This window comes from Rhinolophus sinicus, chromosome 3 (genome assembly GCF_057876585.1).
Source record: "Rhinolophus sinicus isolate RSI-liver-muscle chromosome 3, RSI-T2T, whole genome shotgun sequence".
NCBI classification, from domain to species: Eukaryota; Metazoa; Chordata; class Mammalia; order Chiroptera; family Rhinolophidae; genus Rhinolophus; species Rhinolophus sinicus.
In genome coordinates, this window is record NC_142503.1 from 4,919,408 (window position 1) to 4,933,093 (window position 13,686).

General features: G+C 46.3%; 1 protein-coding gene across 1 annotated transcript in view; it reads left to right on the plus strand.

Moving 5' to 3' along the window:
* The window catches only part of ADCY2 (adenylate cyclase 2), a 348,725-nt gene that overhangs the window by 326,963 nt on the left and 8,076 nt on the right, over positions 1–13,686 (plus strand). Inside the window, exons 21-23 of the mRNA XM_074329098.2 lie at positions 1,038–1,184; positions 3,493–3,600; positions 11,725–11,839. Coding sequence (XP_074185199.1) covers positions 1,038–1,184; positions 3,493–3,600; positions 11,725–11,839 — 370 coding nt within the window. The remainder of the gene's footprint in view (positions 1–1,037; positions 1,185–3,492; positions 3,601–11,724; positions 11,840–13,686) is intronic.

A 13,686-nucleotide genomic window follows, 5' to 3' on the forward strand; every position in this document is an offset into this window, starting at 1 on the left:
GTGCTCACTCTCTGCCAAGGGATTCATTTGGTTGCCCAGAGAACGGAGCTCACCAACAGCATTCATGCTGAGTGGATTTCCTCGCCCTACCAGGCAGACAGGATTTGCCACCCACTAGCAGTATTCCCTCCACTCAGAGGGCAGCCTTCTGGTCGAACAGAACTCACCTCGTGTTTCCAGGAGGAGGGGGCATTTCCCATGATGCACTGTACTATGATGGCACCTGCCCATCTAGCCTTCCTTGGGCCATTCGAGGACCCTGAGGAGCCAATGCCAGTGGGACTGCAGGTCCTCCCTCCCAGGACTAGCCCCACCCCCATGCTCATGTCACAACCCTTCCTTTCTGAAACTTTCACTGAACTTAAAGGTTTCATTATATGTTGGGAAAATTGTGGGACCACCTTGAAATTGTGTTTATCAGACATTGTGATTTTACTTATGTCTATGTACACAGAACTCTGAGCCTCGTTCTATTGAGAAAAGATGTTTTAAGTATTGTTGGAGTCTAATGCAATATGATACATAGCCTGAGGAGCTTCACTGACTGGTCCTTTCTGCTGTAACTAAGAAGTACCCTGAGGAGTTTCATCTGCTCCCTTTAGGAGACACGAAAGAGGGAAGTGTCTAAAGACTTGAAAGAATGTAGCCATAACGACTCATTTTAGGACAATGCCGTGGTGTGGGAAATCATTTTGTTTCCCTTAAAGGACACTTGTTTCCTAAGCAAATGTCTGTGGTCTCTTGTGATTGTCTAAGGTAGAGATGCAGAGAGGTTTTAGTGGGAGGGCACTGCACACTGGTGGGTAATGGCAGCGGGAGCGCAGGGCTGAGCGTCCTGAGCCTGCATCCACTCCTCAGAAGCTTTCACCTGTGAGCCATGGCCAGTGTCTGCAACGGGCCTGGCCCTGGGGTGAGACAGTGGGAGTGGGGCCCTTGGTGGCTTCTTGGCCAATCCGAGCATAAGGAAACACTTGCATTAGGAGCACATTTGTTTGAAAGGTTTCCTGGTGCTGAGTGTTTCCTTTTCTCCTGGGCAGGAGCTATACCACCAGTCCTATGACTGCGTCTGTGTCATGTTTGCCTCCATTCCGGATTTCAAAGAGTTCTACACGGAATCCGATGTCAACAAGGAGGGTCTGGAATGCCTGCGGCTCCTGAACGAGATCATCGCCGACTTTGATGATGTAGGTACTTGCGAGTGACCCTGGGAAGGCGGGTAGCCCCAGTCCCATGCTGGCATTCCCTGGCCGGCACATCTGACGTTGTTCATCATGGCATATCTTAAAACTTGGCCTTTGATGTCATTTCTCATGGCTGGAGTTAAAGCTTGTTGCTCTTTTTAGGTCCCAGACAATTTTGGAAAGACAAATGTATGTTATTTGTGAGATGGTATGATTGCTAGGAACAACTACCAACATCTGTTCAATAATATATATCCGGTGTGCTCATGAATTTTCTCAAAAGGCTTCAACTCCAAGGCTCGCCCATCCATTTTTATATCGAAAAGATAATGAATAGATTCATCATAGTAAATTATTGGCCTGTCTGTCTCTGCATCCTCCAAGGTCTCGGTCAGATATCAACTTGAACTCTGCATGGATGACATGCTTTGTTATTGAAAAAATCAATATGTATATGAGGTAATATATTTCAAAAGGGCCAAAGTACGAGGTCTTGCCAAGAAATAAGGTGAACATTTAAATTTTAAAAAATTATTACAATGAAAGACACATTGTCATAATCTCCCTGAAAATACTCCTTCCTCCTCGCTTCGAACACACCTATCCCATTGTTCTTGCCACTTTCTGAAGCAGTTCTGGAAGTCCTCTTTTGTGAGTGTCTTTAGTTGTGCTGTCGTGGCTGCCTCCATGTCTTGAATCATTTTTACTTTGGGGAAGAGCCAGAAGTTGCATGGTGCCAGATCCAGTGAATAAGGTGAATGAGGACACACCATAATATTTTTATTTGATGGAAATTGCTGTACCAGAAGCGATGTGTGACACGGAGCATTGTCATAATGGAGGATGGAAACGTTTGCCCATTTCTCAGGCCATTTTCTATGCACATCGTTTCTTAAATGCTCTAATAAGCCCTTATAATATTCAGAGTTCACTGTAGTGTTGCTGGCTACAAATTCAGCTCACACAATTTTATCAAGGTAAAAAACACAGTATCACCTGGATGGCACTCAGCAGCAGCGTTCACTGTATGTTTTGATCACACCTTGTATATGTTTTAGAATTTGAAATAGGTGTGATTTTTCAATTTTCAACATTCTGCCTTTGGAAAGAATAATGGGTTCTGTTTTACAGTAAGAACAAACACAGCTCTGGTTTTTAATAATTTTGCTGCTATATCATTCTTATACATATTAAGCCAATTATAGGAAAACTGACACCTATGAACATGAATTCATCATGATTTATGGAGCTATGGAATACAGTGATGAAATTATGTACTATGATGGTTCCTGGCCCACCTTCTGAATGACTTGTGGGACCTGTACATTTCTGTACTGCCGTCATCACCAAGAGGTTGACTAAATACTCACGGTGAAGTAATAATTACTAGAGATTTCCACTGTCGTGACATGTTCATAGTGAAAATGGTGGCACGTTTGCTCCAGGGCCCCCAGTGAAATAAATGTGCCCCAGTGCCAGTGGGTGAGTGACAGTACCCTTTCGCGTTGGATTAGCTCTTGGATATGTGGTAAGGGGATTTGCTCTCTGTTAACTTCTCTAACATGTAATCTTGAAAGAAACTTCTCAGAAAGCAGAAGTACCAAGGAGAGGTCAAGAAGATGCTCCCAGACTTTGGTTGACACCATTGCTGTCCTGAGCAAATTTAGAAACTTCCAGAGTTTCCTTCACTTGCTGTCTCCATGATTCGTTCTCATTCCTACAGCTTCTCTTATTTTTACCTTCCCTCCATCCCACCCCAAGGCCTAACGTAGTGGGTGGGGAGGAGTGAAGTAGGAAGATTGTAACTGGGGCAGCAATATTAGGGTCTGAGCTAAGGGGAGGTGCTGTTCTAGATCTTCGTTCCCTTCACTCCAAGTGCTCAAAGGGCAAAAGCCAACCCTCAGCACAATAATTGATCGTAAGTCACCCTCACCACGCGGGGGAGACCTCATTCACTGAGTCATACTTCTGTAATAGGTCTTTCAAACACTCAGTCAGGAAATATAATTGAGGCCGTTATTATGTGCATCATAATTTATCCTGGTTTCTTCACTAGCAGATTTTGGAAGGTCATTCATGTTGACTGGAAGTAAATCATTGTATGAAATTTCTTTCCAAGGACATGCTCTGTGTGAAATGCATAAAGTGCTCTTTCCCAACCAAGCCCAAGGTTGAAGGATGAGTAATCCATGGCTGAAACATCTTGTGTACCCGTTACTGTAAACTAGAATTTGAGGATGTCTCTAGGAATTGCTTGGCACTGGGTCAGCTCACGCTGCTAAATAACTGAGTGATTGTCATTACTTTACAGCTGTTGTCCAAGCCGAAATTCAGCGGAGTTGAAAAGATCAAGACCATTGGCAGCACATACATGGCAGCAACGGGTCTGAGTGCTGTGTCCAGCCAGGAGCACAGCCAGGTACAGAGGTGCCAGCCGTACATGGGCACACGTGAGCCCACAGGTCATCCTGCTGCCAAAATGGCCATGCAATGAGCCAATCTGGGAGCTGCTTGATACCAGATAAATATACAAAAAGTAAAAGATTAGAGCTGTTTATTTAAAATCAACTCATTACAGGATGGGTCCTAGTCTTTTGGTTAAAAACAGTGTAGTCGAAAAACAGGCTGACCACAGAGAAATTTGCTTGAAAAGGTGGCTTGAGCAAAATTGAGTATCTTCAATCACCCAGCAGTTTTGAGGGGGTTTCCTGTTTGGGTGTGTGTGTGTGTGTGTGTGTGTGTGTGTGTGTGTGTGTGTAGATATGCTTGTGTAACTTGTGGGTCCATAAACAAAATCCTGTTTCCCCTCAGGACAATGGGCCCCCTGACGGGCACCAACCCAGGTTCCTGTGGGACAGAGGTGGGGGGACAGCACAGGTGACCAGAACGTCCCAGAGCACGGTTTGCTGGAGGCAGGTGGAGCCCCCAAAGCCAGGAAGGGCTGAGCCTCAATGCTCAGCACCCTCTCCCACAGACACAGATGGAGCGAGAGAGAGACAGTGGGACAGCACTGTGCTAGATCAGAGCCCCTCGTCCAGGGACATCAGGACAGAGTCCCCTTCCCTCTTCTCAGTCCTGGGCAGAGACTGGAACGTGAAACGTCTGATTCGAGGTTACCACCAGTGTTTCTCCAAGTGAATGGGGTCAAACATATTCCATTTGTTCTCTTCCTCATGCGTTTGCTTTCAAATTATTGTTTCTAATGTATATGCATTGCTTTAGTAATAAGGACAAGTAAAGAAACAGACAGTAAAAGAAACCCTAAAAGAGTCTCCTCTTGGGTTCTGAGCAGCACCCTCCCAAGTCCAAAAGGAAAAACGTCACCCCTGTGTACATGGTGTCATGTATTTTGAATGCCTTGGTTTTTTATGACCATGACATTAAAGTGTTGAAAATCTATTGAAACATCATAAAGCAGAGGTATTGAAAAATATAACCATATTTTAATTTTAAATAGCTGAGTTGTACTAAAAATAAACCTGATTACAATTTTAGTTTCCTGACTTTATTAGAAATGCACTTATACTTTTTCAATACCTTTAATATTATGGGGAAATTAAGCACACAAAAAAATAACACAAAGTCATGTATATGGGCATGGATGTTTTTCCTTTGCTCAGGCTCTGGGACGCCCAGCATAGCACTGTCAGAACCAGTCAGTCTTAATTGGCTCCACTGCCATAACAACATGCCACAGGCTGGGAGGCTCAAACGACAGAAATTTATTTTCTCCCAGTCTGGAGGCTGGAAGCCCCAGATCAAGGTCCCGCGGGGCATGGTGCATGGTGAGCGCTCTCTTCCTGGCTCACAGGTGGCCACCTTCTCTCTGTGTCCTCACAAAGCAGAGAGAAAGAAAGACTTCTTGGGGGGAGAGGGTTAGGGCTTCATGATGTGATTTTGAGGGGACACAATTCAGGCCACAGCCCTGCCTTCATTTAAAACTTCAACATTTTAGTTCATTCTGGATTTTTCTGCATCAATGTTGACTTTCTAAAACATTGCATTAGGGCATTATTTCTCATGATTGCTGAGCGTTTGGTGCCTCCGTAAGTTTTATGCCCAAAGCGAGTGCCTCACTCTCCTGCCTCTACTTTCAGCCCTGATTATGAGGCCTCTCCAGCTGATCTCCCCCGTGGCCTTTTGGGGCACTTGGCCTGATCACACCCACCCAGACCTTGCTCCCCGACAGCCACTTGGGGATCCCCGGGCAGGGCCTCAGAGCAGAGATCCTCAAAGGTACCTCGACGTGAAGCAGGGGGCCTGCTGCATAGAGATTACACAGGTCCACCCACTGAGTGATTCTGTGCCCACCCCATCTCAGGAACTGTGTTTCATTTTCTTCACTGTCTTACAAGCCCACTACATCCAGTGAAAACCCTCTCCTTTTTATCTCCTGACATTTTTGAACACTTACTAAATGCCTTCTGAGTCTACTTTAACAAGCCTAGGAGAACCCCTCTCCCCTGACCCATTTTACAGATGGGGGAACTGAGGCACGGCAGGTACTTGCTAATGACTGCCCCTCTGTAACTGCCCTCTGTCCAGGAAAGGCATGTGTGCAGAGATTCTGATGTTAGGTGAGCATGGAGAGTGTCTGGAAATATTCAAGGTATCGTAACACAGGCTGCTACAACAGAAATACCATAGACTGGGTCACAAGTGGAAAACATTTATTTGTTGTATTTCTGGAGGCTGGAAAGTCCAAGATCATAGCACCAGCGTTGTCTAGTGAAGACCCACTTCATGGTTTGCAGACGGCCATCTCCTTGCTATCTCCTCACAGAGTGGAGGGCAGAGAGAGCGGAAACAAGCTCCCTCCAGTCTCTTACCTTATTCATGAGGTCTCCACTCACATGACCTAATCACCTCTAAAGGCTTTACATCCTAAGACCATCACACTGGGGATTAGGCTTCCACATAGGAATTTGGGGGATTCACAAACATTCAGTCCATAGACGAGAGACCCCCCCCACCCAAACTGACCAGGGAAGAAGTAAGGAGCCCTCCTGATCTCTGCAGCTGCCCGTCTCATAGCAGCTAAAGCATACTTTGAAACTAATAGTCATAGCTTCCTTTCCTGGAAAGCAGAAAATAGTTTGGGTCTCTGCTGAAATGAAAAGCAATATCCCAACTCTATGTTATTTTTTGTACAAACACCAAAGCTCTCATGATGCGTCATAAGTAGAAAGAAATTTCCTCTGATTTTCAAGCTACTAATAGGAAACTGAAAACGGAAAAGAAATGAGCCACTGTTCTTTGCTACTGAGAACGTCAAAGACACTTAAATGTCAGACACTTAGGTCATTGTCAAAGCCATATATCTGGCTAGGATGCTCAATGTGTGGGAAGGGGGAAGGTACTGAAGTAGCACAAAAGACAATGTCTTACTGACAGATGCTTTTCATGTCAAGCAGAGTAATATCCTTCTCTAAATGATCACAGCAGAAAGCAAATAAATCCCGAGCCCCAGGGGTACAGGTTGAACATGTTGCCTATATCAATTCATTTCACCTTAGCCATTACAGTATGAGGTAGGTAGCTACTGCCCCATTTCAAAGATGAGGAAACTGAGGCCCAGAGAAGTTCAGTGACTCAGCCACGGCCAACAGGTAATGATTGTAGAACCTGGAGCTGAACCCAACTTTGTCTGACTCAAAAGCACTGGCAATTATTTAGTGAACTTCTGGCATTTAGCAAGTAGTGGTCAGAGTGCAGACAATGATCCTAGGAAAATAAAGGACAGGGTGAATGGGCGTGCAGGTCTGTGGCAGATGGACCTAGACAGTGAGAGACTGGGATGGAGGGGGCAGAAAGGAAGGCCCGGCCATCTGAATCTCAGGTTTCCAGGTTAGGGATCTGAAGTTGAAGAGTCGAGGATAAGAGCTGTCTTATGGGCTATGAAATAATATTAGTTTTAGTTATACACGTGTGAGCTTGCACTAAGACATCCAAGTAGAGTGCCAGTCGTCCACAGTGCCGGTGGCTAGTTTAAGAGCCATTAGTCCACAGCTCTCCATCAGCTGAGGATCTATCAGAGCCATCATCCAACCCACATGTCACCATTGTGCTGGCGAGAGTATCACGGAAAACTGCTTACCTATTTGTCTATGTTTATGCATATTTAATTTAAATATCTCCCTTAGGAAGCTTACAAAGAAGGAATGCAATGCAAAAATAGTTTCAAATTAATAAAGTGGAAGGAACCTGTAAGACAAGATGGGAACAAAGATGAGAATGCTGCATAAACTGCAAATAGCAAGAACTTGACCGTGTTCTAGATGCCTGAAAGGGGGGGGGGGGGCAAGACGGCACCGTTGTTCAGACGAGGCCCCTGGAGTCAGATCGCCTGGCTGCAAAGCCTGGGTGTGCTACTTCCAGGAGTTCTTGACCTCTCCGGATTCTGCTCTCCCATCTGCCCCACATGGGTAAAGGTGGAAACTGCTTCCTGGGAGCCACGGTGAGGACTAAATACATACTTGCAGACAGGCGTCCATCCACTAATGCTAGTGAGTGTCCAGCAGCCAGCACAAGTCCAGTGTTCCAGTGTTCATAAAGTGAGATCAAAGCACTCACTCAGTAATGTATTTGAAGACCAGGCCATGTCAGGTTGGAGTGAGGTATCCCCCACCCCGGCCCTGACCCAGGTGCTAACAGAGGCCCTGGTAACCATGACAATGGGTCGGTAGTGAGCAGTGCGCTCAGGAACTTCCTCATGGAAAACAGGTCAACATGTCGGGAGCGGGGGTGTTTGCTAGAACGTCCCTTAATGTGCATATTCATTCAATATGTTCTCTGTAGAGTAAGGTCAGGTGGAGAACAGTTGAGTCCAATTTAATCCAAGTTGAGTGACTCTAGAGGGACCGATGGATGGTGTAGCAATCAGGACATTTTCCACAAAGGTTATTCCATGCCTCTGAGTTTTGATAAACACTGGGAAGTGGTAAGTTCCAGTCATGTTCTCCGACAGGTACCTGAATGTCAGGTGTCCTGAGCCACCAGAGTGGGGCCGGTCTTCATGCTGTGATCGTCAGCTCCCCTTAGAGAAGGCTGGCATCCTTTGGAGAACAGTAAGGTCTAATCAGATCCCCCTAGGAGCCCCAGGCAGAGAGCAAGATGCTCCTTAGACAGCAGTTCTAAATCTTCAAAGTCAAACAGACGATCACCAACATAGCTGGTGCTCAGTGAACATGTGATGGATGGAGGAAGGGGAAGGAGAAAAGAGGAGAAAGCAGGAGAGAAGGCCTGTGTTCATTTTGGCCTAAAACTTGCCGTGGTTGCTACCTAACAGCGCCGCGGATTATAAGATGCCCCCAGGAAACATGTGTGTACTTTAAGCCGTGTTCCTTGATGCTGCAACTTCAGAAACAAACAGCTTGCAAAATGTGTTCCAGGAAATCGACTGTGTCATCTCATTGTGTGGCTGGAAGTCAGTTACATATTTGGCAATAACTAACAGAAATTATTTGGATCACGGGAGAAAGAGCTGCGTTCTACAGCCACCAAATGTTTATCAAAAGCTCAGTTATAAGGACTTTTTGAAATGAACTGAGCTCTTCTAGAAACTGAGCATAATTTTTTCTAGGGTTTACTAAGCCCAAATGAGTTATTGACGTTGGATTTAAACCCCATTCCCAGAACTCAATCTCTTCGTTATTACTGAGGTCACATAAAACCTCCAGCGTAAGCCCTACTGCGGGAAAACGGATCAGGTGAGAGATAATTTATCAGCAAGTGAAGCTGGTTTGCTGCCCCTTGGTTCAGTTAAAAGCACATCATCTCTCCCGTGGCCAATCTGTTCTCCTTGCTAGGAACTGGTCATTTGTACTGCACAGGATTCTGCCTGTCGGTTAAACAGTGTGTTCTCCGTTAAGGAGCATGACGTTCGCCAACTGATGGCACAAACCTCCAAATCATCTTCTCCTCCTAAGTCGTGAGACAAGAAATATTAACAAGCTCTGAAAAACCTTAACTGTCCTTAAGAAATGATTCAGCGTTTCCCCCAAAGTTAGCGGACAGTCGGCTTCGTAGTTTCAATCTTTTTAATTGTTTTTTTCTCCCACGATTTTAAGTTACAGATTTATGACAACTGTAGTATTTCATTTGTCTTTTCGTAGATTGACGTAATTCACCTAAGGAAAGGAAGAAGCTTTTGTCTCTGAGCCAGAAATGTAGTTCCTCTTCACCATTCATATTTATTTTATTTAGTGCAATGGTCTCAACTGGGAGCATTTCTACCCCCCAGGGGACACCTGGCAATGTCGAGAGACATTTGGGGCTGTCACATCTACAATGGGGGGGGCTGCTACCAAACGCTGGGGTGTGGAGGCCTGGGGTGCTGCTCAGCACCCTGCCATGCACAGGACCCCCCAGAACAAAGAATTGCCCCCCCCCCGGAATGTCAGCAGTGCCAAGGTTGGAGAAGCCTGCTTTAGCGCTCTCCTCTTCGCTCCTGTTATTAAAATGCAGCTGGTTGTGCTGAATAACGCTCCTGGCATTTTCCTTTTTCCTTAGCTGCTACCCTGGTTATGTCTACTGTCTTCGTGTCTCTTCTCACTCATCCCAGCCGAAGCCCTCAGACTTTGTTTTTATCTTCACCCCCATAGAGAATGATCCCCCAGGTCACCAGGTGCTTCCTCTTTCAATGTCCCCGAGAGCTTACTGGATCCCTGATTGAGCTCCTGTGGGGCCCAATGGGTTTAAACACTCCTCCCAGAAGCCATGGATGTCCTATGTCCTGTTTCTCCCAGCCTTCTCTCAGGAATTTCCAGGGTCTCTTATTGATGCCCATCCCAACGGAGGACACCCCCGGTCTACCCCAATAATATCCTGTTTCCTTTTCTCCCCTCACCTACTGCATGGGACTTGTAAATGGTCCCTCCTGGGTGTATGCTCCCCAGGTGAGCGTCAGTTGGCTTTGACCTTCTGCCAAAGGTTGACGATCCTGTCTCTGTTCCTCCTAGACATTTCTTCTTGCTACCCGACAGCCAACCGAATCGTAGTTATTTAGTAAGCATGTGTGAATCCAGTGCTTCTCCTTTGATCATACTGTGGAGACACAAATTACGAGAACAGTCTCTGCCCTTGTGGAGTTCACGAGTGAGTGAAGGAGACAGACTTCAAGGAGAAGGCCACACTGACTGCAGGGCTAAGATGGGCGTCCGTCCTACAAGCCCACTGGCAGCAGTGAGAGGGCATTTCACCAGGCAGACTGCATGGAAGCCACACTCCAAACTATCTTGGTGCCCAGTCATTAAAAGTTGGGGAAGCACAAACCTTCAGGATGTGTAAAGTAATATTAGCTTGGTGCGAAAGTAATTAGGTTGGTACAAAAGTAAAAAAGAATCTATTTTTAAAAGATAACCAAAAATAGACATTTTAAAAGATGAATTTCAAAAGTAAATATGAATATAACAGGTGCTACAAATTGGTGGTAAATATAAATTAGTAACAAGAATAGTAAACATAAATGAAGAGTAAATAGGAATTTCTACTTCTGCCCATTGGGAACCTTGGCCTTCTCTTCTTTCTCAGCTCCATACGTATGATAGCTCTCCGTTCCTCCAAGGACGATAAGCCACCCAGAGCCTACTGAAGGCAAGACTTGTTGACCCCTGTGTTACTTTGCTCAGGCTACCATAACAGAGTAATCCAGACTGGGTGACTTAAACGACAGCAACTTCTGTTCTCACCGTTCTAGAGGCCAGAAAGCCAAGATCAAGGTGGCAGCAGATTTAGTTTCTTCTGAGGCCTCTCTCCTTGGCTTGTAGATGGCCCTCTTCTCCCCATGTCTTCACATGATCTTTTCTCTGTGTTTATTTGTGTCCTGATTTCCTTTTCCTATAAGGCTACCTGTTGTACTGGTTTAGTCAGACTAATGACCGAATCTCAATCACCTCTTCCAAGACCCTGTCTCCACAGCCACCTTCTGAGGTCCTGCGTGTTATAACTTCAACATGAGTTTGGGGGAACACATATCAGCCCATAACACACCCTCCCCGCATAGGCCAAAAGGAAGGGTGGTGGTTTGAGACCCAGTGGTATTTAGAACTGTAGCCAGCGTGGAGTGGGGAAAGGGAGGAATGGCTCCCCGAGCTCGCTCCCTGCCTGCCCCCCACCATCTCCCCTGGCCCTCCCACTGATTAATCCAACAGGAAGCCAGGGGACAAGGAAGAGGGAGTCCCTCCGGGTCAGCCTCCCCAACCAGAGCCCAGCAGAGAATGGGGAAGACTGGGTATCAGAGGCAGATGGAGAACCCCGAGCCAGCCTCTCCCCAAAGGTGTCTCTGTTGGCGATTTCTGGGTTAAAAAGGTGTAGGCCCTACCCAGTGTCTTCTAGTGTTTCACATTTCCTCATGGCCACAAAAAGGAATTCAGGCACAGTGTTCCCTTGAGATGAGATGTAATTCTCAGAAACATCTGCAGTGCATTGCAGAGTCGTAATGTGTGCGTGTTCCCTTCTGAGTGGAGCCCGGGTTTGTGACTGAAGGGAGCCTTGCAGCCTGTGAAAGTCTAACCCCCTACTGCATGTGTCTCTTTGTCCTCAGGAGCCCGAGCGACAGTACATGCACATCGGCACCATGGTGGAGTTTGCCTTTGCGCTGGTGGCAAAACTGGAAGCCATCAACAAGCATTCCTTCAATGACTTCAAGTTGCGAGTGGGTATGTTGTGCAGAGACCCGGGTTTCAGTTGTGTTAAGGCATGGAGTAAGGAAGAATTCACAGGAAATGTTGCTCACCTTGCGATGCTGAAGTAGGACAATGACAAATGTGTCCATAGAGCAGCAGGACTGGGTTGCAGGTGGCAGGGCTCAGGGCAGTGGTATGTCCCTCAGGGACTTTTGCACAAATTAGAAAAGAAATGACCTGCTTAGTTGGACCCAAACTATAAGCATTTGGTTTAGCAAGTAGGCCATGAGCTGGCTTTCCGTCCCACCTACCTGTCCCTCCAGCCAGGGACAAGCTCTGGCATGCACAGCCATCTTCATCCTGTAAAGCTCATGTAAGCCCGTGACCTAAGCCACTCCATTCGTTCGTGGACGACAGTCAATAAAACTAGGACTCACCATGGGCTGGAAAATGCATCGAGACTTCAGAGAAGTGAAACGGAGAAAAGAAAGATTTTTTTTTTAATGCATCTTAGAATTGTTAAGATAGTCATACTCCTAGGGTGTCGTGAGCGGGACATGGCTATCAAAGTAGCGGTCTCACACACAGTGGTGTCTGTCCACAATGTCAGACTTCAGTGGAATAAAGCCATGGATCTAGTCCTACTGACTCGGTTTCCCACGGGCATTAACCAAGGTTCCAGCTAGAGGGTAGTCTCCAGTAATCTAGGGAGAGCGGTTTCACTCAAGATGGTCACACAGGTTTGCAAGCAATAGGGTTAGGCAAGGCGAACAGAGGCTTAGGAAGGAGGGATGAGAGAGAGAGTCAGTGTTCAGCGAGAGTCTCCACAGAGCTGGGGTGCGTAGCATGAGGCGTCAGGCCGTGCAGGTGAGACGGTCAGGAGGTGAGGCTTCAGGTGCTCCACCTGGGACGAGTGCAGGTGCGGCTGTCAGCTCGTCAGCTGAGGCCTGAGCGAGGAGCTGTCCGTGAGCTCTGATCTTATGCTCGAGACTGGGTGCAGGGCCCCCATCTGCAGTCCCAGAAAGCGTCCAGGTGGTCACACTCCACCCTGCCTCTGGAGTTACCTGGTTAGGGCGTTCACTGGGTATGCCATTCAGGGGGTGCTGTGGCATGACTGTCACTTTGTGACTGACACAGCTATCGGAATCATTAGCATCCATTTTGTGTTCATAGTTAATGCTTTATATACAGGGTCACGACCTACAAGAACGCCAAACTTGCAAATGTGTGTCCTAGGTTCTGAAATAGCTATAGATTTTTGGATTGAATATTCTATTTGAAGAGAAAAATCCAGCTTTCTTTAAAATTAAAAAACAAAAGTCTAGTAAGTTCTTTCCTTACTTTTAATTGACTTAGCATGTTTCATGATTACTTGCCTTTTACAAATGTTTACCCCCCAAACTGCGTGTTTCCAGCCCTCAGGTGAGCACACAGCTGCCTTGTGATGTTTGTGCAGTTACCTGCAGCCATTCGCGACTTGTAAGGGCTCCTTCGACCATTTTGTGTTATTCTTGGCAACACACTTCGCTTCTTCTGAAAGCAAATCCACATAGAGTAGTTCTTGTAACAAATTCCGTCTGACTGGCTTTTCACTTCTCTTGCACAGACTTCAACTTTTTTAAAAAAACCCTGATATTTAAAGCTGTTTTCTTCCTTTGCTCTGCATATGTTCTGAATTTTTAAACCCAGAAATATTTTACATCTCTTGAGCAAAGGAGATTCTCCTCCCTGTATGTCTTATTAATTGTCAGCATCTGAACACATTTTGGTGTTATCGGTTCTCACCGCCTTGCACGGTGGACCTTTATCTGGGCTCCCATATGCAAGGTGAGAAGGGCCAGTGGGCAGGAGCCTGCCCCATCCCCCTGCTGACGACATCA